This window comes from Crocodylus siamensis, chromosome 1 (genome assembly GCF_052110815.1).
Source record: "Crocodylus siamensis isolate JL-2025a chromosome 1, ASM5211081v1, whole genome shotgun sequence".
In the NCBI taxonomy this organism is placed as follows: domain Eukaryota; kingdom Metazoa; phylum Chordata; order Crocodylia; family Crocodylidae; genus Crocodylus; species Crocodylus siamensis.
The window spans coordinates 63,563,805-63,586,896 of record NC_143395.1 but is presented as its reverse complement, the minus strand read 5'-3'; the positions used below and the strand labels follow the sequence as shown (position 1 = coordinate 63,586,896).

At 42.9% G+C, this 23,092-nt stretch overlaps 1 protein-coding gene across 3 annotated transcripts in view; it reads left to right on the top strand.

Moving 5' to 3' along the window:
• The first annotated feature begins 522 nt into the window (after nt 1–522).
• LCA5 (lebercilin LCA5) overlaps nt 523–23,092 on the top strand; it is a 34,653-nt gene continuing 12,083 nt past the window's right edge. The window contains exons 1-5 of one of the 3 annotated variants that reach the window (XM_090035319.1): nt 620–655; nt 7,710–7,808; nt 11,327–11,698; nt 15,512–16,041; nt 22,153–22,290. In XM_090035319.1, coding sequence (XP_089891445.1) covers nt 11,506–11,698; nt 15,512–16,041; nt 22,153–22,290 — 861 coding nt within the window. In that variant the 5' untranslated portion in view covers nt 620–655; nt 7,710–7,808; nt 11,327–11,505. Of the gene's footprint in view, nt 656–700; nt 1,066–7,709; nt 7,809–11,326; nt 11,699–15,511; nt 16,042–22,152; nt 22,291–23,092 lie in introns of those variants that run through there. The other 2 variants (XM_090035328.1, XM_090035312.1) reach the window with 2 other exon arrangements.

Below are 23,092 nucleotides of genomic sequence, written 5' to 3'. Positions count from 1 at the left end.
CACCCTAGACCTTTCCTTCGTTGTGGGCTAACAGTAGCAATTAACACTGCCACCACTCCCCCACTGCCAAATTTCCCAGTCCCATAGAAAACGAGGACCTCGGGAAATATGGCACTATCTGTGCCTGAGGCACTTCCTGCCATTCCGCCCCCCGAAGCCAGCGCCCGGCCTACAGGGGCAGTGGACGGGCACGGGCGGACCGGCCTCCAGCTTAGGGGCAGGGCTATGCCTGCACCACGGCCACCAGCCCGGTCCGTCTGCGCAGGCGCACCAGCAGCAGCTACCCCACAGCTCGGCCCAGCCTTTGCGGGCGCCGACTCCAAAGAGAACACGTGACCCCGAGACTCGGAATTCGACCCTGACGCTATGGCCGCGCAGCCAATGAGCAACCGGAGCCACACAGCTTTCACCTCCTGCCGACCAATGAAATCGCTCCCCTCGCCCCGCCCCTCCGCGTGTCGCCGAGCCAGTGGCGAGAGGGAACTGGCCTTTCGAAGTTGGATTGACAGGACAACCTGCCAACGGCGGGCGCGCAGCGACCTCCCCTCCTTGCTACCGCCCCGTTACCTGGGAGCCCATTGTAAATAGCGCCGCGGCCCCTTTAAGTGCCGCGTCGCTCGGCAACGGCCCGGGGCAGGCGACGCGGAGGTGCCAGGTACTGAGCGGCGGGGGGGGGCCCGGCCGGGGCAGCGCGAGCAGCGGGTCCCACGGGCGCGAAGCCGGGCTTCGGCTTCCCCTGCCCCGGCCTCCCCGGGGCTGCCGTAGCGCGGCGCGGAGGGCAGAAGGGAGGGGCTGGTGTTCGCCCGCCACAGCGGCGCCTGGGGCCTAAGATTTAGGTTTTCCTGCGATCCTGGGGGAGGAGCAGGCTGGGGGTTGGGTAGATTTGGGTCCATTTTGTCATCTTCTTTTAAGGCAACGGACATTCATCTGCGCCGAGGTGGGACAAGGGGTATTTTAGGTTGCGTCATGTGCTTCCTTATAGCTCGCCCCACCAGACCTTCCTAAATGCTCTCTCAGGCGTGCTTAGACCTTGTTTTTGAAAGGACACGTCCATCTGACAATGAGGTGAATTCATTACTGACCTGTCTGGAAAGTTTTCATGAGGAGGTGAATGTTTAGCTCCCTATTAGCTATTCAGTGTATGAATTATGTAGCACCAGTTTTGAAATCCAAGCCCAGTTTCCAAGCATGTGCACAGGCTGGGGGCCGCCAGCAAAGCAGCAGCAAACGACCTGGGGGTTACAGTCGGTAATAAGATGGGTACAAGCCAACAGTGTACCCCTGTTGCCAGGAAGGCTAATGGCAAACTGGGCCACACTGGTAGGAGCACTGCAGGCAGATGGAGAGAAGTGATCATTCCCCTCTACTCAGCACTGGTGAGGCCACATCTGGAGTGCTCTGTCCAGTTTTGGGCTCCCTGCTACAGAAGGGATATGGGTAAGTTGGAGAGAGTCCAGCAGAGGGCAACACAAATGGTTTGGGGGCTGAGGTACATGACTTCTGAGGAGAGGCTGAGGAAACTGGTCTTATTTAGTCTGGAGAAGTAAAAAAGTGGGGATTTAATAGCAGCCTTCAACTACCTGAGGAGTGGAGGGGTCCAAAAAGGATGGAGCTAGATCAAGGATCAGCAATATTTTTGGGCAGTGCCAAAAACACCCACAACCTTAACTTGCTGGTGTGCCGGGGCAGACGGCAGAGGAGCTGCAAGGGGCCTGATCCTTGCTGTGGCAGCGCTGCCCCACAACACAGCCGGGTGCAAATGCCAAGCAAAATGCCTTTGTGTGCCACATTCCAGCATGCATGCAAGGGGTTGCCTACTCCTGAGTTAGAGGCAGATGACAGAACAAGGAGTAACGGTCTCAAGTTGCAGCAAGGGAGGTTTAGGTTGGATACTAGGAAAAACTTTCTCACTAGGAGAATAGTGAAACATGGGAACAGGTTACCCAGAGGGGTGGTGGAATCTTCATGCTTAGAGGTTTTTAAGACCTGGCTAGACAAAGTATTGGCTGAGATGATCTAGCGGGGTTGGCCCTGCCTTGATCAGGAGGTTAAACTCGAGGACCTCCTGAGGTCCCTTCTAGCCCTAATTGTCTGTAAATCCATGAGAGCAAGGGCCTCATTGCCACCAGATTCTGTGTAAGCTGAGGTTTTCAGCCAGAATCAGAAAGGGATTGTGCCAGTTCTTGGAAGTAAGGGGCACTGCACTATTGAGCATTGCAGTTATGGGCCCAGCCTCTGAATTAGATCTTCCTTAAATACTGAAGGCTGCACATGAGAGAGGAACAGTGGAGAAAAATCCCTGGTCATACCCAGTTCCTTCTCCCTTTCGGCATCCACTCTGCCCCTGTGTGACACAGGAGACTGGGTATGATGCATCTATGGTGTCTGATTAGTAAGTGGCACGTCTTATGTTCTTAGGGGTGCCTTGAGTTTATGGAGGGGCTTATTTCGATACATCTGTTGTTTTTTAAAGTAAAACATGTGCATTAGCCTATTTTAATGTTCATTTAAGCATAAATCAAAAAACCATGCTATTTAGTTAATACACATTAAAATAGGCTAATGTGCCTTGAGCATCACTTAAAAACCGTGCTCTTCAGTTAATGCACATTAAGAGAGGCTAATGCACATTCTCCTAGTACCTCAGAATGGAGGGCACCTACACATGAACGCAGGAGCTTCTCTGATACGCTGGAATTCCAGCCTTTTGGAACAGACTCAATTGAGTCTCTTGAAGCATGCCAATTGCCATGCTCCAGCAGCCTCCAGCATCTCATATATCAGAGTCCCTATGCTTAAAGCTGGCAGTGGGGCCGCTTGTGTCCACACTGCCATTTTAAGCTCTGGGACACTGATACATGAGACATGGCAGTGCTTTAATTAGAGCAGCTCTCAGAGCCACTGTAATTAAAATGCTGCCCCTCCAGCCCCTGGAACACATGTAAAGGTAAAGGTGCCAGGAGGTATTGGCCCATTAGCTAAAGCATGTTAATGTATGTGTAGATGGACCCGGAGGTACTCAATTTAATAGAGGTGCACCAGTACATTGGTTCATATTGTATCTGCACCAATAATGTCAATATTGGTTTTATTAGCAGTCGGCTTTTTTTGACTAAAGTGGCCAATAATTTCACTGATGAACGCTGCATGCAGTGCACAGCCTGGCAGATTGGGAAGCAGAGTCTGGCTGGTAAGTCTGTGGGGGGAAAAGAGGCAGGGGGAGGGTAGGTATGGGGGGAGGGCAGATCAAGGCTCCTGCAGTAAGGGAGGGAGAAAGGGTGGAGCTGGGCAGGGGTAGGCCCTGCCTAGCCAGGGCAGAGCAGGCCACAGAATGGAGCTGCAAGGGGCTCGTGCTAGGGCAGCGACATCTCCTGCCACTGGCGCACCCTGGGGGAAGCACGGTGAAGCATGTATCCCTGAATCTGCAGGGCGAGGGTGGGTTGCCACTGCAGGCTGGCATTGGGGGCGGTGCTGGGCTCTTCTTGGCAGTGGGCTGGGCCAGGGCTGCACATGGGGCAGGTGGCTGCAGCTCTGGTAGGGAAGTTTTAAGGAGGCTATGGCGAATTTTGGGGTGGCTCTAGCCCACTCTGTAGCCCTCCTTCCCAGCACCACTGCCACCTGCGCAGCCCTGGCCCAGCCCACCCAATGCTGCCCCCAACCTCAACCTGCAGCGATAGCCGACCCTTGCTCTGCACAGATCCTGAGGGCACATGCCCCTCCCAACCTCCCCTTGGGTGTGCCAGTGGTGGCCTCCCCACCACACCACCTCCGGACAAGCTGCTTGCAGCTCCATCCCACACCCTACCCCACCCCAGCTGGGCAGTGCCTGCCCCAGCCCCACTCCCTTCCTAACTGTGGGGGCTTTGATCTGCCCCCTTCCCCCCACGCTCCTTCCTTCCCCCTGCCCTTTTCCCCCACAGACTTACCAGTCAACACTGCTCTCCAAGCTGCCAGGCTGCATATCAGTGATCAGCTCGGTATCGACTGATAAGGCTCGTTAATAATCAGCCATCAGTATCAGCCAAAAAAATCTTTTATCGGTGCACCCCTAAAATTGAATGTGCATTACCTAGAGTGCATTAATGAATATGTGGATAGACCCACAAGTTACTGACATGAAAAAAACAAAACAAAAACGATTTACAGAAAGAAGCAGCGTGTTGGTTAGACCCAACTCTTCGGTGTCTTTATGGATTGGGCGCTTCAGTAGGGCTTTTTGACACTTTTATCTAATAGCTGAGTCAATCAGCTATTGGATGAAAGCACCAGAAAAGCCCCACTATAGCACCTGATCTATACAGATGTTATGTGAGCAGGATCCAGCTTAGCACAATCCCTCTTCTGGGCATGCACTGGGCTTGGCACAGGAGCACACTGTGTTTAAAGTGAAGCACTGTTTGTTTATATGTTTGTTTGTTTGTTTGTTTTGGGGGGGTTCACATCTGCAAGCAGCTACAATGACCAGCAGGGGCAATTTATGCTGTAGTCTGCCTTAAAAGGGCATTTTAAAAAATAAGTTCTGTGATTCTTGCACTAAAGAACCAAGATCCAGAAATGAAAATTCTGGAAAATGAAATCTTCACTGAAGCAGAACAACAAAAACAAATTTTATATGCTCCTGTGCATCCCAGCACTTTTAGTCTACCAGCCTAGGTTCTGCTACAATGATTCATTCAGAGAAAGCAAGGGAAAATGTATTCTGCCTCTGTAATGAAGAGTCTTCAACACTTGCTGTGTTATATTTGCTTTGCCATCTGTCATGTCTTCTGCATCACAAGCTCCTAGAGTTTGAATGTTTCCTATTCTCTGTAAGGCTGTCACTGAACAATACAGAAATCATAATATAAATGTAAGTTGTTGAGGTACAGTGTAACATTATAGAAAGATGAATTGTTTTCAGTAGTATTAAAAATTCTAGAATAGGGCAATATGTATTTAATATATATTGTTCCTAAGTTTTCTTAATACTATGGACTCATTTTGGTCAAGGCATTCAAATTTTGTTGATAGTAATAGCCCCATCAGCAAATTCATAATATTGAATTTCTAACAGTTATCACATTTCAAGGGAAAGCTGATAATCTTGAGGATTTTATTCACATAAACTGGATTAAACTTTATAATCAAATCAATTTTTTTGAAACAGTTGAAAAGCCAGTTGACCAAAACAGTTCTTAATCAGACCTTATTGTAACTGAACTAACTCCTTCTATAGCTGTTCATCAGCTCTCAAAATGAGCATGACATTCTTTATGTTGATAACATTTCTGTATAAACTGGCAAGTAACCAAATTGGGCAAAGCCTGACAATCCAATGTTCTTGTTTTTATATGGTAAAAATCAATAATGTTACAAATATATAAGCAATGGAGCATTCAGAAACTGTTTTTGGATAGTCAGTATGGGGCTTTTCATTGTTTTATCTGTTGAAATAGTTTTCAGTCCATTACTTTTTTCAGGCGCCTTCAGAATGTGTGAAAAATTACCGCATATGTATTTTATTATATGAATTGCCAACTTGTTAACAGCATGCTTTGCAGAACATTTTCAGTTTGTTCAATATGTCCAGTTCTGAAACTTATTTACCAAGGTATATGAAATACATTTTGTCTGTGTAAAATATATTGTTGAGATATGAAAAAGACTCTTCAAAAAGTCCTTTTTAGGGAATTGCGGCAGTGCACTTTTGGGTGCTTGCCACCTTAAGGGCTAGAGACAGGCAATCATCAGGTGCTTGATTAGGGCAGCCATTTTAGGTCCCAGTGTTTATATGGGAAGGCAGCAGTTAGTTTGTTATGTGCAGTGTAGAGCCCCAGTGAGGGGGCATTGTAAGGGCCCGCTCAGAGTAGGATGCGATAAAGGGGCATCTGAAGCACTGAGTGTGTGGGGGAAGGGTACGAAGTAGGGCCGCAGAGGGCGGCTTGAAGGACTGCACTGGGGGTGTAATGGGTAGGGCTGCTCAAGTGGCTTGAAGGCTGGTACATGGACCAACCCTGGGCGTGAAATTAGTGGCCTGGTGAGGGGCTTGTGGCAAAGGCAGCCCAGCATTGGCACAAGGTTGCACCATGTAGAGTAGGGGAACTTGCAGAAATGGAAGGTCTGTGTGGTAGTGCTAGGGTGCAAGTAGTGAAGCCGGAAAGCCCAAGAGGGGCAGCTCAAGACGAGATAGGACACACTCTACTGCCCTAGTAATAGGTGGAGTGCAAGACGCCCCCTGTTGGCGGGGGCGGAATGAATGGAGTTCAACTATGGACTGAGTTTGCCCTGGCCTCAGGCAAGGGAGCTATCATAATCTGGGTGCTATCTGCGAGGCATGGGCTGTGATGTAGGGGAGGTTCAGAGCTGCGGATAGTGCCCCCTGGCATCGGGACAAGGAATGGGCAGCCTCCCACTTAACATACAGATAACATTCAAGTGATGGCAGGCAAGTTAGGGCAGACTGCCCTAGGCAGGTGGGTGGGCCAATTTGAGATCAGGTCCTAGGAAGGACCCCTTTCACAGGAATGTTTTTGAGATAGTAGATTTGCTTGTCACTTTTAATTTGGTAAAATGAAAATGGCTATTGGTGCATATATACAACGCTGATGGAGTCTGTCTTTAGCCTGGTGTAAATGTGGAGTCAGCACATGGTGAACAACCCTCTACCAGTGTAAGTCGCTCCACTCTTGATTTGTGAAGTTGCACCTTGGAAAATCAGGAGTAACTATACACCGTTGTGAGTTACACTGGCATATTGACAGAGATGTGGATTTTCTGGAAAATTTTCTGATGCCCTAAATAGAGCATGATCTGATTTGACATGTTTATTTGACTTATATTTAGTTTTAAAAAGTAAAAGTACTTTAAAAGTAAAGTTTTATGCCCCAATAGTCACAAGTATTTGAACTGAAATATTTGATTAGGAAACACATTAAAAATGTGGTTTAAATGTTATATTCAAAGCTTTATGTGGAAAGAAGTAGACTTTTCTCAGATGATGTTGTTCCACCACTTTGTTGTATTAGCTTTCTTTATATGGTTTGAAATCTTTCAGGAAAGTTTCTACATGTTATTAAATGTTTCTTCATTCTTGTTGCATTGTTAGCATACTGCTGCCCACAATACTTAAAAGTACCAACTTTCTTCCTTCCTCCAGTGGCTTGAACTTCATTATAATGATGCCCCACACTAATTTCTTTTTTCTGATTAGGCATTATTATAACTACTTCAAACCAAAAGCAATAAAAAACTAACAGATCTTATGCAAACACTTCCAACTTCCCCAACTCAAGAAAAGAAATGAGATACTATTCTGTGTGTTTGCTGAAATCAAAGTGAAACAAATATTAATCAGTTTTAGTTTTGCTTTTGCTTTCATTTGCAGATGAAATAAGAATTTTAGCTTGACCTGCACAGCCAATTAGGTGAATTCATAACTTGATTTTTGGTTTGGATTATTATGCGAGTGTGTATTTACCCTCCTGTTTACGAATCAGTAAAACATATATGTACTTTCTTGCACGTTTTGTAGGGATAATCACCTGAAAAACATTAATTACACCTTTGCAACTGCCAAGCTTGCCTAATATTGGCATTCATTCATTAATTCATTCCTTGTTAATTAACATTGTTAATAATTAATTTTTAGAAATAGAAAATTTCCCACGAAAAAATTAAGTGACGGAAAATTTTCCACCCCACATCTCTGTGTATCGATTGTTTGTCTGTAGAACTAGCTATTTTCTCAATGCAGCAGGCTGTTCCTGGCTCCTCCATCACCAGTGGCTAGTGTTGCAGTAGCATCCACTACAAACAACTGTTTCTAAGAGGTAGTCGTCTATCTGTTCTCAATACAAGGGTGATTTAGATTTGTGTGCAAGTTAATATCATATGTCCATACTCTGTGCTTGGAAATATGTGATTTTTAGAAATGGTGATAACTGTATCATTTAAATTCAGGCATTTACAATTCTTTCAAAAGAGACTTCATGCACAGTTAAATCCACTGTGTATATGAGTACATCCACTGATGTATTCTCTTCAGAGTAAATTGTTTGATGGCTTCATTTCATGTTTTTTTTACATCCTAAAATTAGGGCACATGTTCTTTCTTTCTTATATCTTTATCTACTATTAGCGTTCTTTTTACTTTCAAAGACAATGATATCTTTTACAGATAGCTTTTAAATAAGATGATGACATTAAAAGAATAAATAATACAAACTTCCCAATAATAATAACTATCATTTCAGAAAAATGCTCTTCATGATTAGGATGCTTGCATTTTCAATAACTGGACCTTCTAATAACTATTAGTTTAGCAATAAGTTCTGAATTCCCTATGTGCAAATACAAAACAGTTGGCAAAGTTGAAACAAGGTTTTTTGTAGGATATTCTTCTCAACATTAAGCTTTTTAAAGATATTTTGTTTTCCCAGGCCAGATCAAGTAGAGGTGTAACAGGACAGCCCTGCACCAGAGGAACCAGCAGCATATAACTTAGGGGTTGCTGCCAGCGGTGTGCCAGTTGGCAGCTTCTGGCTTTGTGGCCACCCTCACAAGTGGGCTGCTCTAGGTGCCACCTCTTAGCTACTCCACTAAGATCAAGTTAGGCATCTAACTAACTTAGGCACTTCTGCGACTTGTCTTTCTACTCATAGGGAAGTAGGGATGGAAGGGACCTCAGGAGGTCATCCAGTCTAGCTTCCTAACTAAACCATCACAACTAAGTGTCTATCTAATGAAGATCCTCACTTACAAAATGGAAAATCCAGTCTCCTTCAAGTTACAGAATAATAATTTTCCACTAACAACTTATTTGAAAATTCTTCCTAAAATCGTACAAGGTATGTGGGGTTTGTTCTAGTGCAGGGATAGGTAATCCCTGGCACAGATGCCAAAGTGTGGCATGCAAAGGCATTTTGCTTGGCACACATGCCTCTGGGCAGACATCAGGGAAGGGCCTGGGGCTGCACTGCTACAACAAGGATCAAGCCCCTTGTGGCTCCCCTGCCATCTGCCCCGATACACCAGCATCTTACAGGTTGAGGTTGCAGGTGTTTTTGGCACTCTGCCCAAAAACATTGCCAACTCCTGTTCTAGTGACTCCTGCTCTACATTTAGGCTGCAAGGCTGAATTCTTTATAGTAGAAAGACCCAACCATGCACACCCATTGTGCTAATAGTAAACTAGTGCTGAGAGCAGGAATTCATAAATCAAAACTGCTCCAGCAGTTGAGATACCCACTCTGTTCAGCTACGGAACTGAGGGTTTATAGGCAGTATTGTTGAAGACTAAGATAATAAAATATAAAGAATAATGTACATGTAATTGGGAATGCATATTTTTAGTAAGTTACTCTAGAAAAGTGTTTATCTAAAATATAAACAACTCTATATGGAGGTCTAGTACTTGTGTGGACTCCACACTGTAGAAATGCAGGGTAGATTTAAGCTAGGTATCAGGAGGCGCTACTTCACAGTCAGGGCGGCTAGGGTTTGGAACCAACTTCCAAGAGAAGTGGTGCTGGCTCCTACCCTGGGGGTCTTTAAGAGGAGGCTGGATGAACACCTTGGTGGGGTCATTTGACCCCAGTAATCTTTCCTGCCACGGCAGGGGGTTGGACTAGATGATCTACTCAGGGCCCTTCCGACCCTAGAAACTATGAACAGTTATCATTTTAAAGAAAGTTCAGCTTTTCTCTTCTGCTTAGCTGCTCAGGAATATATTATGCCATTCAACAGAAACCACTTAGAGTGAATTAAGAGATGGGATCCAAACAGTGCCAGCTTTTGTTCCTCTGCTACAAGCTTTGACTTAGAGAAGAGGAGATGGTGCCATCAGGTGTAAATTCCAGGGGTTTTTGAGGAAGACAAAGGCACAAGGAGGAAATCCTATCTTTTCATTTGGCCCCAGAAGTTCTAGTCAGAGAAATGTTTCATAAATCAATTGACAGGGAAGGTAGAATAAAGCTGAGCAGCCACGTGGTCCATTAAGATTTTGGCATTTTAGGCTTTCTTAGCTTCCACTGGTGTAGAGACGGTGGTAATCTTCTAAGGTTTCAAAGTCTTCCTCAGTTTTCTCTTGCTGCATGCAGATAAAACCTCTTCTGCAGGCCAGCGGGGGAGATAGTTTTGTAGTTGGTAGGGTCAGAAGAGACCTGAGCAGATCATCAAGTCCGATGCCCTGCTATGCCAGGAAAGAGTACTGGGGTCAAGCAACCCCAGCAAGGTGTTCATCCAGCCTCCTTTTAAATACTCCCAGGGTAGGAGCCAGCACCACTTCTCTTGGAAGTTCATTCCAGATCCTAGCTGCCCTGACAATGAAGTAGCGCCTCCTGATATCTAGCCTGACTCTACCCTCTGCCAGCTTGTGACCATTATTTCTTGTCACTCCTGGCAGTGCTCGGGGGAACAGGGGCTTCCCCAATGCCTGCTGGTCCCCCATGACCAGTTTGTAAATGGCCATTAGATCCCCCCCTCAGCCTTCTCTTGTGGAGGCTGAACAGGTTCAGGTCCCTTAACCTCTCCTCGTAGGACCTGCCCTGCTGACCCCTGATCATGCAAGTGGCCCTCCTCTGGACCCTCTCAATGCTGGCCACATCCCTCCTGAAGTGCGGCGCCCAGAACTGGATGCGGTACTCCAACTGCGGCCTGACCAGTGTCACATATAGGGAAGATGTTCCCTCCCAACCTTGGGTCTCTAAATGTGTACTTCCCCACTGGTGTTAACTGGTTTTTTAAAATAAATTAACCTTTATACCAGTGACATAGATTAATTTAAAATGCATCTTATAACAAAATATTAAACTGAGATTTAAAAAGTTTTTGTGGTTAATTATACAAACAAATACAACTTTTATTTCAGTCACATTTAGCTGACGACTAATGGTTTCATTTAAACATATCTTTATTAGGTTTTCTGAGTTATTTCAGATTTTAAGTTTAATATCTCTCTGAATCTTATACCCTGGGCGTATTTTCATAGAATCATGGAGGATTAGGGTTGGAAGGGGCCTCAGGAGGTCATCTAGTCCAACCCCTATTTTCTTTCATTCTAAAACACATAGTGGTGTAAATTGTTGTTTTAGCGGAAATGCTGTTTTGATATGCATTGTCTTAGAACATTGATCAGTGAGGCTAAAAGATATATTCAAAAGGTAGCATGAGCAGAGCGGTATTTACTTCTAATTGATAGGGCTGATATACAGAACTGCTTGACATAAAACCATATAGCAGTCCTGAAATTATCTTACAGTACTCTCTTCTCTTGTGCTTCCTGTAGGAAATCTAGAAACTGAATCACTAAAACATTCTCACTCTTTTGTTTTTTCTGTTCATATTTTAGAAAAATGCATTCTGAATGAAGACCACTGATTGATAAAATGAAGACCCAACAGCTCATGTTTTGAAGATGAGGATAATAATGACTGGGAAAGAAGCCAACAGTTCTACTTATAACGATGAATAAATTTTTATGCATCAAAATGAACAGTTTTTGAGAGAAAATTAACCGTGATTTTAAAAATGGGAGAAAGACCACAAAGTCTAGATTCTGAACATGAAAGAAAATCGGATGCTGACAAAAATAGTGACTCCTATTATTCAGATGAGGATAATGCATCTCATTCATCTGATCGGTCACCAATGTTAAGTTGTTCGTCTATGAGCCATGGGAAAAAAAATAACAAAATACCCACTTCAAACTTGCCTTACCAAGGTAGGCAGATTACATAACATAGGGCTTTGAAACAGTCTTGCTAACATCAACATCAAGTAATTTAAATTTTTAGACAAAGTAGAAAGCCTTCTGCTAGAAGAAACTATAAATAAAGTTCTTATAAATTATTTTACGTTGTTAAATGGTTCATAATTTTACTTTGAGAACTGAAATTAATCTGGTTTCTGTTAAGCACTGGCAAGCCTATTGGGTTTTTTTTCTGACAAGAAATAGAAAAACAAGTCCTATCCTTTAATTATATCAAGTCTTTAGGTCTGCTTATGCTCCCATTTTGTCATTCACTTTCTTAGATCTTAAATCTAGAAATGACTATTTATAACTTCTCTGACACACAACATCCCAAAGATCTCTGCTATGAATATCTGTATTGCAAGACTTTCCAGTATAGTTATCTGCAAATTAGATTTTTTTCAATAGAATTGTAAATATTTGTCTAGAGTGATAATGTAGAATGCACAAAGCATTTTAAAATAGTAGCGTTACTTGATTTCATAGATTTCATAGACATCAGGGCTGGAAGGGACCTTGGGAGATCATCGAGTCCAGCCGCCTGCCCAAAGGGCAGGAAGTCAGCTGGGGTTATAGGATCCCAGCAAGATATACATCCAATTTACTCTTGAAGGTGTTCAATGTAGGTGCTTGAACCACCTCCGATGGCAGACTGTTCAAGACCTTGGGGGCTCGGACAGTAAAGAAATTCTTCCTTATGTCCAGCCTGAAACGGTCTTGCAGGAGTTTATGACCGTTCGACCTCGTCATCCCTTGGGGCGCTCTGGTGAACAAATGTTCCCCCAGATCCTGGTGGTCACCCCTGATAAACTTATAGGTGGCCATCAGATCACCCCTGAGCCTACGCTTTTCCAGGTAAAGAGTCCCATGTCTCTCAGCCTATCATCGTAAGATCTGTTTTCCTGACCTCTGATCATGCGCGTGGCTCTCCTCTGGACTCTCTCAAGCTTCTCCACATCCTTTTTGAATTGTGGAGCCTAAAATTGGACGCAGTACTCCAGCTGCGGCCTCACCAAGGCCAAGTACAAGGGGAGAATGGCGTCCTGGGATTTGCTCGAGAAGCATCTATGGATGCAAGCCAGCGTTTTGGTCACTTTACTAGCCGCAGCATCGTATTGCAGGCTCATGTTCATCTTGTGGTCAATGATGACCCCCAAGTCTCTTTCTTCTGTAGTGCTATCCAACGTAGCACTGCCGAGCCTATAAGGATGCTGCAGGTTTTTCTTCCCAAGGTGGAGAACCTTGCATTTTTCAGTGTTAAACACCATGAGGTTCTCGTCTGCCCATTTGCTGAGCTTGTCCAGGTCAGCCTGAATCACCCGCCTATCTTCTGGCGTGGATGCTTTGCCCCAAAGTTTGGTATCATCGGCGAACTTGGCCAGTCCACTCCTGACTCCAATGTCTACATCATTAATGAAGATGTTGAACAGTATGGGCCCAAGGACAGAGCCTTGAGGGACCCCACTGGTCACAGGGCACCACGATGAGTGACTGCCATTAATTACAACCCTCTGGGTCCGACCACGGAGCCAGTTTCCCAGCCAGCAGATCGTGGTGGAGCCAAGGCCACAACTGGGCAGTTTGGCCAAGAGGTGATCATGGAGCGGCGGGGAGGGGAGGCAACCTATCCAGGCCCATTTGCCCAGCACTGCTGGGTCCACCGAACAAAGCGGGTTAGTGGGGTCTCAATGGAGACCAGGTGGGACCCCCATGAGCAGTGCATGCTTGGCTGGATGGATGAGAGCTGCGGAAAGGCCCAAGATCACAGGGTCGTGACAGCACAGGGTCGTGGCCCAGAGCAGAGCTGCAATCCAATTTCCACACCTCCTTGCTACAGGAGCCAGTTTCACAGGCAGGGACGTCCAGGAAGCAGATTATGGCTCTGCCCTGGGCCCTGGCCCTGTGCTGCTGTCACTGCTCCACGATCCCGGACTCGCCTGCTTGTCCTGCTCCCAGCTACCACCCCCTGCCTATGGCCCCATCCCATCCACCAGCTGAGCATGCCCTGCCCACAGGGCTCCAGGTCCAGTCTGCATGGAGACAGATGCAGCCCACAGGGTATATTTTGCCCAGTCCTATTTTAGACCATCAGAAGTTAGGGAATGATTTGGGAAGAATCACTCAATGAAATTCTGTAGCTTATGTTGCACAGAAGGTATGACTAACAGCTCTAGCCTTAAAGTCTGTGGAATGCCAGTGGCTTATGTCCTCAGGCTCTTTTCTCTGTTGGCCTTTGTAAAGTTGGCGTAGTGCTCAGCGTGTGTGCAGCTGACATCCCTAAACACAACTAGGCCTCCAGGAAACAAACTTGCCATGGTTCCATTGCAGTAAGTTATGGAAGAAAGAGAGTAGTTCTTAGTTTTGGTCATGTAATCCCAAATGAAGCTGTTTACATGATGGCATATCATCATGTCTAGTGTTTTTTAGAACTTATGGCAGTAATTATGTTCCGTTGCCAGATGTATATGGATGGTCCGAAGTACAAAACACATGAGAATTCTCGATCTTCTCCCTGATAGGGATTACTTAAAAAGAATTGAAAAACAAAATCTGAGTTCATACTTTCATCCTAATCCATAGAAACATGGGCGTTGAATCTTGTAGGATACCTGGTTCTTCACTCTTTCATACCTAAATTTAACATTCCAAATGATCCTTGTATGAAAAAGAACAGAGTATTGCGTATGACCCAAGCTAGAAAAAAACTGAGCCTCAGACAGAAATGATATTGGATGACCATAAGTGCAAAATCCTTAAAGGAAGATGTAAGTAAAAAATCTCAATGCAGTTGCTCTGCCATGGGGTGCACTCTGCAGGCAGATATACTAAGTGTCAGTGGGGAATAGAGGTTTGTCTGCATTAAAAGTTTGTCCAAGTCCTGTTTTGCCTGTAGTACATAGGAGGTACTTAAGCCCCCTAGTGCATGCCAATTCCACCTCGTTCAGATCCTCAGAAAACAACTGTTTTGTCAACTTGTGTAACATAGCTTCATCTTCACTTTTGGACAAAAAATATTGAGGAGGCGGACTCTGTGTTAATGGTTTAATTCTAGCAATGTGAAAGTGGATCACTTGGATGTCTTCAGAGTGAAATAGAATTTGGGCCTTTGTGTCCATCTTGAATGAGATTATATTCAAAATGTTTTGAGATCTATGTCTGTTGGCACTCAAGTTATGACATTGTGTGGGAAATAATTTGTGACATGCCTATTAACTTGTTCAGTTTTGTTCCTAATTATATTAGTATCACTTTCTTGTCTTGCAATCAAGTACAACAATTAGCATCTAACATTACTACATAAGGTCTATTGAATTTGTCTCATAGAATTGCAGCAGGCCTAATATAAATCTAGCCCAAGTTCTGGTGATTGTTGCCATTTTAAGGGCACCTGGAAATTGCTGAGAGCATCATAACACAGTTTTTCTATTACAAAAATATTCTGTTATAAAATCAGAAAGACTTAGTGTTGATTATTGTACCTGCATTATTTCTGGTTTTATTATTACAGCTGATTACTTTATAATGATTTCATTTTGAGGCTGCACACAGCATAATTTGCAGTATATCATAAATACAAATATTGTAGCTATAAAAATGAAAAACCTTTTTGTGTGGTTGTTTGGGTTTTTTGTTTGTTTCTTTTTTCCTAAAGAATTTTATAATGCAGTTGTAATAAGTCAGGAGAAAAGGGCTTGCTTTCAAAGGTGATTCTTCTTAAGTAAAATAGCAGCAGGCTTTTCTGAGTTTCTTGCAGTAAAATGCTTTCTTGTTTTTATTTCTTAGCCTCTAAGAAATTGGGCCCCAAATATGCACCAAGCAAAAGAGGGACACGGTGGGGCTTTCGGTCCCAGAGTCTCAATAGGGATTCTCCTGCAAAAGATGTAGATCTTGTTACCAAAAGGGTTCTCTCTGCCAGGCTGCTGAAAATCAATGAGCTTCGAAATGAACTCACTGAACTCCACATCAAACTAGATGAGCTGCAGAAAGAAAACAGGGCACTGAAGCGGCTGCAGTATCGGCAAGAAAAAGCCTTGAATAAGTTTGAAGATACAGAAAATGAAATCTCCCAGCTCCTTGCTCGACATAACAATGAGGTTAGAATATTAAGGGAGCGTTTAAGAAAATCTCAAGAGAGAGAGCGCACTACTGAAAGGAGACTGAAAGATTCAGAGGATGAATTGTACAGGACAAAAAATTCTCTGCAAAAACTCAAAAAGCTTTCTGAAGATAAGCACCTTGTTGAAAGAGATGAATTGGCAAAGAAATTAGCCTTGGCAGAGAACAAACTGGAAGACAATGAGAGGAGAATTAAGGTGAGATGATTTTTCCTTTGATTTAATTACCTTTTCTGATATTCATCAGAATTTTAGTAGAGATGTTTCTCTCCAGCATGAGGTTCATAAATTACATTATAAAGTTACATTATCTCTTTTATGGCTATAAAGTGAATGGAAAATAATTCCTGTTGGAGATGAATAGCACCATGTAAACTGTTTGTATCATAATAGTGTATGGTCATATACAATAAATGCCATACTTCAGTTATATACAATGTCAGTTACTTGTGTGTTATATTATAAATATTGAAAATTTATACTTGTCATTTTTAAACTCGGTAATATACGTTGCCAGAAATCCATGCTGCTAATGTAATTTTCTTTACTTTCTGCTGTTTGAGAAATGTGTATTAAAGAAGAATCTTCAAAAATTTTATGGGATGACTATGCTGAATCTCTATAAAATACATTATTTGTCTTTTTAAAATTGTTTAAGCCAGTTTAATTCAGTTTGCATATGTTCCATACAGCCTAGTGTTCAGGTCAGCATACAGAAAATTAGCTTTTGTTCAAATGAACTCCATGCTCTTAAACCATGAACTCATGCTCTTAAAGCACACCACCTGTAGGTATTTTTTTTAGGAATATTGTGCTTGGTGTTAACATCCTATTCAGCAAAAAAGTTTACACGTGTGAAATAGAATCATTATTTATTTATCCAGCCCTACTTTTCTGTAATCTACACAAGGTCATCTTGTCCAGCCCCCTACCCAAGGCAGGATTGTCCCTGACTAAACTGCTTTTGAGAACTTCCAGGGATGGATATTCCATAATTTCTCTACGTAGCTTGTTCCAGTGCCTGACTGTCCTCAGGCCTGTGGAAAATGTCCCACTGAAGACATGAACAACCAGTTAATTGTGTCTTTAAAGTATAACCCAGCCATGCACTCAGATGATTAATGGCACAAAAAACAGGAAACGGACCACAAAGTTGTGTACATTAATATACATAACTTGGGAGCACTCTGTGGCTTGAGCCCTGGAGGGCTCCCAATCAGCTGATGATCAGGAGACTGGGAACGTTAAAGAACCCTAGTTCTTTCTGCCTTTCCTCAAAGGCCTGCTTCCCAGGTCCCTAATCATTTCTGTTGCTCTTTGCTGAACTGTCTCCAATCTGCCCACCTCTTTCTTGAAGTTTGGAGCCCAAAACTAGACACAGTACTGTAGTCAAATCCTCACTAGTGCTGAAACGGAGTGAAGTAATCACTTCCCTTGATTTACCAGTGACACTCCTGTTTTTACAACCCAATATACTGTTGGCCTTTTGTGCAACAAGGACACACTGTTGGCTTATACTCACTGTAACCCCCAGACCCTTCTCTGTAGTACTGCCACCTAGCCACTTATTTCCCAGGCCATATATGGGCACGCAGTTAATCCATCCCAAGTGCAGAACTTTGTACTTGCTGTTGTTGAATTTTATCAGATTGATTATGGACCATTTTCCTAATTTATCCAGGTCTTTCTGGGTTCTAGCCCTGCCCTTTAGAGTGTCTGCCACTTCATCCAACTTAGTGTCATCTGCAAATTTAAGTGTGCACTCAGTCCCATCATCCAAGTCATTAATGAAAAATAAAGTCCATTCAGTTAAAACTATTTCATTACCTCTGTAACTTTAATTCCCACTAATATCACTCATAAGACCCCTAACAATTTTATATTACACTCCTATTTGGTTGTTAAGATGGAGTTAAAGTTGAACAACTGTATGAGTAACATAAAGTAATTGGAGATGGTATAATTATTTAAAATAGCTTTGAATTGCCTATCCTTATAATTTGTGTAAAGTTAAGCTTAAATGAAATACCAACATGTCAAGATATGGAAATGAACAGTTTGGGCACCCAAGCAGTCTTGGTTCTGTTTTATCCTGTCATGTGATAACCATACATTTTACAGAAATCATAGGGAAGTAGGGCTGGAAGGGACCTCCAGAGTTTTTCTAGTCTAACCTCATCTGAGGCAGGATCATCCTCCTCCAGACAATCCTATACAAATCTGTTGTCTAACCTGTTGGCAAAACTACACAGTCAAGCCTGACCAGGGTGGATAAAAATCGATGATTTTTTTTTTAATTGGATTTTTTAAAAATCATCAATAAAATACTAATTTTTTCTCTCTTTTTAAAAAAATAACAGGTATAAGTAAATCTCATTACAAACATGCTAAACCTACACTTTCAATCCCATAAAAATAAATTTAATGGCTTTGTCACACACACACACACACACACACACACTCTTACCTACCAATCAAACATGGGCATTCATTTCAGTTTTTCATCTCATGAAAATGGCTCTAGTCTGTCCAGCCTAACTACCAGGTCTTGCTTTTTGAAAGTTCTGGGCTTTCTGTTTCTCAGCAGACTAAAGTCACAGGCTAGATAGGATCCCCCCACACTTTTGCCACTGAAAAACTGTCATGGCTTCTGGGCATAAGAGAGATCCTATCCGGGAATATTTTGAAGAAATTCCTTCCCCGGGTAAAAATGGAAAATGTGTCAAGTGCAAGCAGTGCAACAAGGAGAAGCAGGGCCTAGCTGCAAGAATGAAACATCATAATGAAAACCACTTATTGGGAGAAAATGATGTGGATGAAGATATGGCTATGTCTGAAGAACAATGTGGATCAATTGGTTAGTAAATCAAATAATTCACTTTGCAATGCATCATTCTTCGAGACTCTCTCTATGCCTGATACCTAACCAGAAAGTTAAACTCCAGGCAATAAAGAAGCAAATGGATCAAGCACTAACTCCACCTCATTTTCTTGCGAACGTTCTCAACCCCAAATATAAAGGTAGATGCCTAACTTGTGAAGAAGATGATGCTGCCATGGCATAGGCATCTCAAAATCATTCCTCAGTTATTCCAATAATAATAAATTTCAGGGCTGGAGGGGGACTATTTAAATCAGGGGCAGGCAATTATTTCGGGCGGAGGGCCACTTACTGAGTTTTGGCAAGCCATCAAGAGCCACATGACAGGCAGCTGGGGCAGATAAATATTAATTTTCTACATTTTTAGGGGCCCTGCGGGACGCACAGAATGGCCTGTGGGCCGCATTTTGCCCAGCCCTGATTTAAACAGTACATGTTTATTGATGATGTTTTGAACAAATTAATTCCCCTGAATTGGTGGAAATCATTAGCCAGGCACCTTGAAACAGAGTTCCTTCAGTTGCTAAGCCAACTTTTCACAGCAATAGCTTCCTCTGCAGGCACAGAGAGAATATTTTCATCGTTTGGTACTATTCATCTAAGAAGTCGACTGGGAGTTGGAAAAGCAGGAAAACTCGTATTTCTGTTTCAGTCTATGAATAAAAATGGCAGTGGGAGTGGGAAAGATGAGATCTAGTTGTAGAAGTTTTAAGGTCAACGTACGTTTAGTGTTGTGATGACTTGTCTGTTAGAGTTAATAAAATTTGAAAATTAAAAAGAGTTTAAGGACAGATGTTGCAAAATGCTGTATTAAGTTGTAAATTAACATGTTTTAGTGATCAGACTTGTGCCATTGTTTAAGAAATATGTGAAGAAGTATCAGTGGGAAACTTGATTTAAATTGGGGTTTTCTCTTGGTGATTTAAAACATGATTTAAATCAATCCACCCTGAGCCTGACACGACCACAGAACATAACACCCTAACCTGCCACAGGTAAAGCAGGAGGACCACAGCAGCCAACATCCTGCTGCTACAAAAGTTGTTAAAATATTCTCGAGAGATCCAAGGAATAAGGCCACACCCCCTGCTGCAGAGGAAGGCACAGCCTGATCATGGAGTAAAATTCCTTCCTGACCTCAAATACAGAGATTGCTCTGACCCTGAGCAGAGGGGCAGGACCCTCTATCCAGGAACCTCTAGGTTTTTATGTCTCAACTGCAGCATTGACACACTCCAGTCACAAATCCATGGGCCCAGATAGAATGCACCCGAGAGTCTTGAAGGAGCTGGCAGACATCATTTCACCCCCCTTGGCAAAGATATTTGAAAATTCATGGTGCTCAGTCAAGGTCCCGGAAGACTGGAAAAGGGCCAGTGTGGTCCCTATCTTCAAGAAAGGGAGGAGGGATGACGGGGGGAATTATAGACCAATCAGTCTGATGTCCATCCCTTGAAAATCCTACAGAAAATTGTTAAGGGATCCATCAACACCAGACTAACAGAAGACAAGCGTCTGAAGGCCAGCCAACACAACTTTGTGACTGGCAGGTCTTGCCTGACCAACCTCATCTCCTATGACCAGGTGACACGAGGCCTGGAGGCACAGGGGGGTGAAAACTGCCTGCCTGCCTGCTAGACCCTGCTGCAGCCACGAAGCCTGCCAGCTGTCAAGGAGAGAGATGCAGGGGGAGTCTGGGTTCTGGGGCCCTGCACCTCTAGCTGCTGACAGGCAAAACTGGAACACACAGCTCAGTAACTGACACCAAGGCAGAAAGCGGGGCAGTTCAAACAATGCTGCTTTGTATGCAGTATGCAGTTTCTCCATCCCTCCTCCAGAGCACTGGAATTGGAAGGGACCTCAGGAAAGGATGACAGTCACTAGCCAGCTACACAAGCAATAATGAGAGCACATCTTCCCCCCCCCCCCTTACTTTAGTTTCTGTGTCCCTGCAGGCAAGCCCAGCTTGAGCTTCGAAACTCAAAACGTTTCGACTTGCCTCGTTTCATTTCAAGGCTGTTTTGAAGCTCTCTGTTTCATTTCCATTTCACTGTTTTGAGCTCAGAACGAGTCAAAACAGCATTGAAATGAAACTGCCTGCAAAATTTCAGCCCCTGATGTTCACCTCATATACTTACAGGCTGCCACCAAGCCCCCCCCTAAGACTTCCCTTTTTTAGGCTGAACAGTCCCATGTCTTCCAACCTCTCTTTATATGGTCTGTCCTCCAGACTTCTAATCTCAACAGTAACAGGAAGGTACTGCACATGTAATGTGTGATGGATAAAGTCTTTCTGATTAATTCTAGCAATATACAACAACATGCAACACAAGGCCAGAACATGATAGCTTAAATGGCTTGGCATTAGTATAGGTTATGTTTAAATCAAGTAATAATAGCATTATATTGACAGTAATATGGTTTGTTTGTGTGTGTGTGTATATATATGAATAAATTCTGTGTAATAATTTATGTATGTAATCCAGCTATGAACTTTATATTAAGGATAGTAATATGATTGATTGAATGCATGAAGAGTGTATGGAATGTCTAGAGTGTGTCTGTGTAAGCAAGAGGAGGTTTGCTAAGGCACTGAATATGCAAGTTACCAGACAATGAACTGTTAGATGGATGGCTGAAGAACCAGTCTGTGAGCAGATATAGAGGAGATAGGCTAAGCAACAGGATAAAAGAGGAATTCTGCATGTCCTGCACAAGGTTTCAAGGCTAAGAAGAATGACTTTTACGACAGGAGTGACCTCAAGTTGAGATAACGAAAAGGATGATGAAAAACAACAGCTGGATGTGACTGCAGATGAAAAAGTACCTCAACTTCTCAACTGTGGACAAAGACTTGAAATCGCTATAAACTGGAATTCAGCAATGCCAGAGCAGGGAATTCACACTCTGCAACCTTCACTGGAGCACAGATGCATCTGTTCATCCCCACTCCCATCATCCTCAGGGAGCCTGGGCTGGCCACCCAGTGCCAACATTGAGCAAGCAAGCTGGTAACTATAACATCTCTATGGAGTGTGTTTGTCTGTGTGAATGATGAGTGTGTTTGTATGTTTTTGTTTTATGTAATCAATAAACATGGCATCTTGCCTTATCCCCCACTTATAAGGTCTTGCTCATCTTTTGAGCTATAGACAATTTGTGTAACACACAGGCTCATTGCCTTCTCCAAGTCTTCCCTCAGCACTTGAGCAAGGCATGACTGGATACGATTAAAAGCTCTATGTGGCTGTCCTCAAGGTTAATATCAGGATTTAACTTGCTGTAGATAAAAAGTGAAATGGGCTGTGCATTGCAGTAGGAGTAGACTCCAGATTTGATAGAAAAATACTGAGATATTATTTTAAGTTTGATTGCAATGACCTTGTTTTTCAAATTTTACTATGATTTTTCTATTATATGAATGGCAGGATCTGGAGAAAAACTTGGAACTGAGTAATGGCAGTTTCCAACGACAGTTACACACTGAGAAAAAAAAAGTACATGAGGCCCAAGAAGAAAACAGAGTACTCCTAGAAGAGCTTCGGCAATTAAATCAGAAGCTAAAGGTAAAAATCATGTGGAACTGAATTGTAACTACCTCAGGACATTTTTATGTACAGGAATACTTTAAAGTAAACTTGAAATCTTAATAGTACCTTACAAAATGAACGTCCGATATTTGGCACATCTGTTCTTTTTCATTATTATTTACTATTAACATTAAGTAAAAAAAAAAGCAGACTGTCAAGTACACAGTCATTCCTGAATCAGTCATTAGTGGTTTGATTTGTTAAATTACATCTGTACATGTATGCAGTTTACATTTATGGAGTTTAGGTGACTAATCTGTGCAGTTAATTTGCAAATAAATTAATTACATGTAGAAACTGACAGTCTGCTTGCACAGTTGCTTATTTTGCATGAGCATTTACTTTTTTACATTAGATGTGTTTTCCACGCTTAGGCTCTGAAAATGATTGTTTTAAAAATCACAAAGCAACACATTGTTTAATTCTGTTTTAATAAGTTTTGCTGTTAAAAGAAATGGAACATTTTCATTTGGGCCAAAATATTTTATAAAAATAAGGTAAAAAAATGCTCAGCTGAGTTCCATTGGGAGCAGTTGTTTTTAAACAACTAAATACCATGCAAAATATAAAAGTGACACTAGCTTTGTTATTGTTAGCCCAATTGGTAAGAAATACCAAGTGGCTAGCGTCTTGGAAAGTAACTTGGATTTTTGAAGCTTTCATTTTAATTAATTTAAAGTGGCACTATTAATAAAACCTTTTTTTGTTTACAAAAAAAAGTTCTAATTGACCAGTTTTTAAAGCAGTGGAAGCCAACCTTTTTTCCAGGCATGGCACA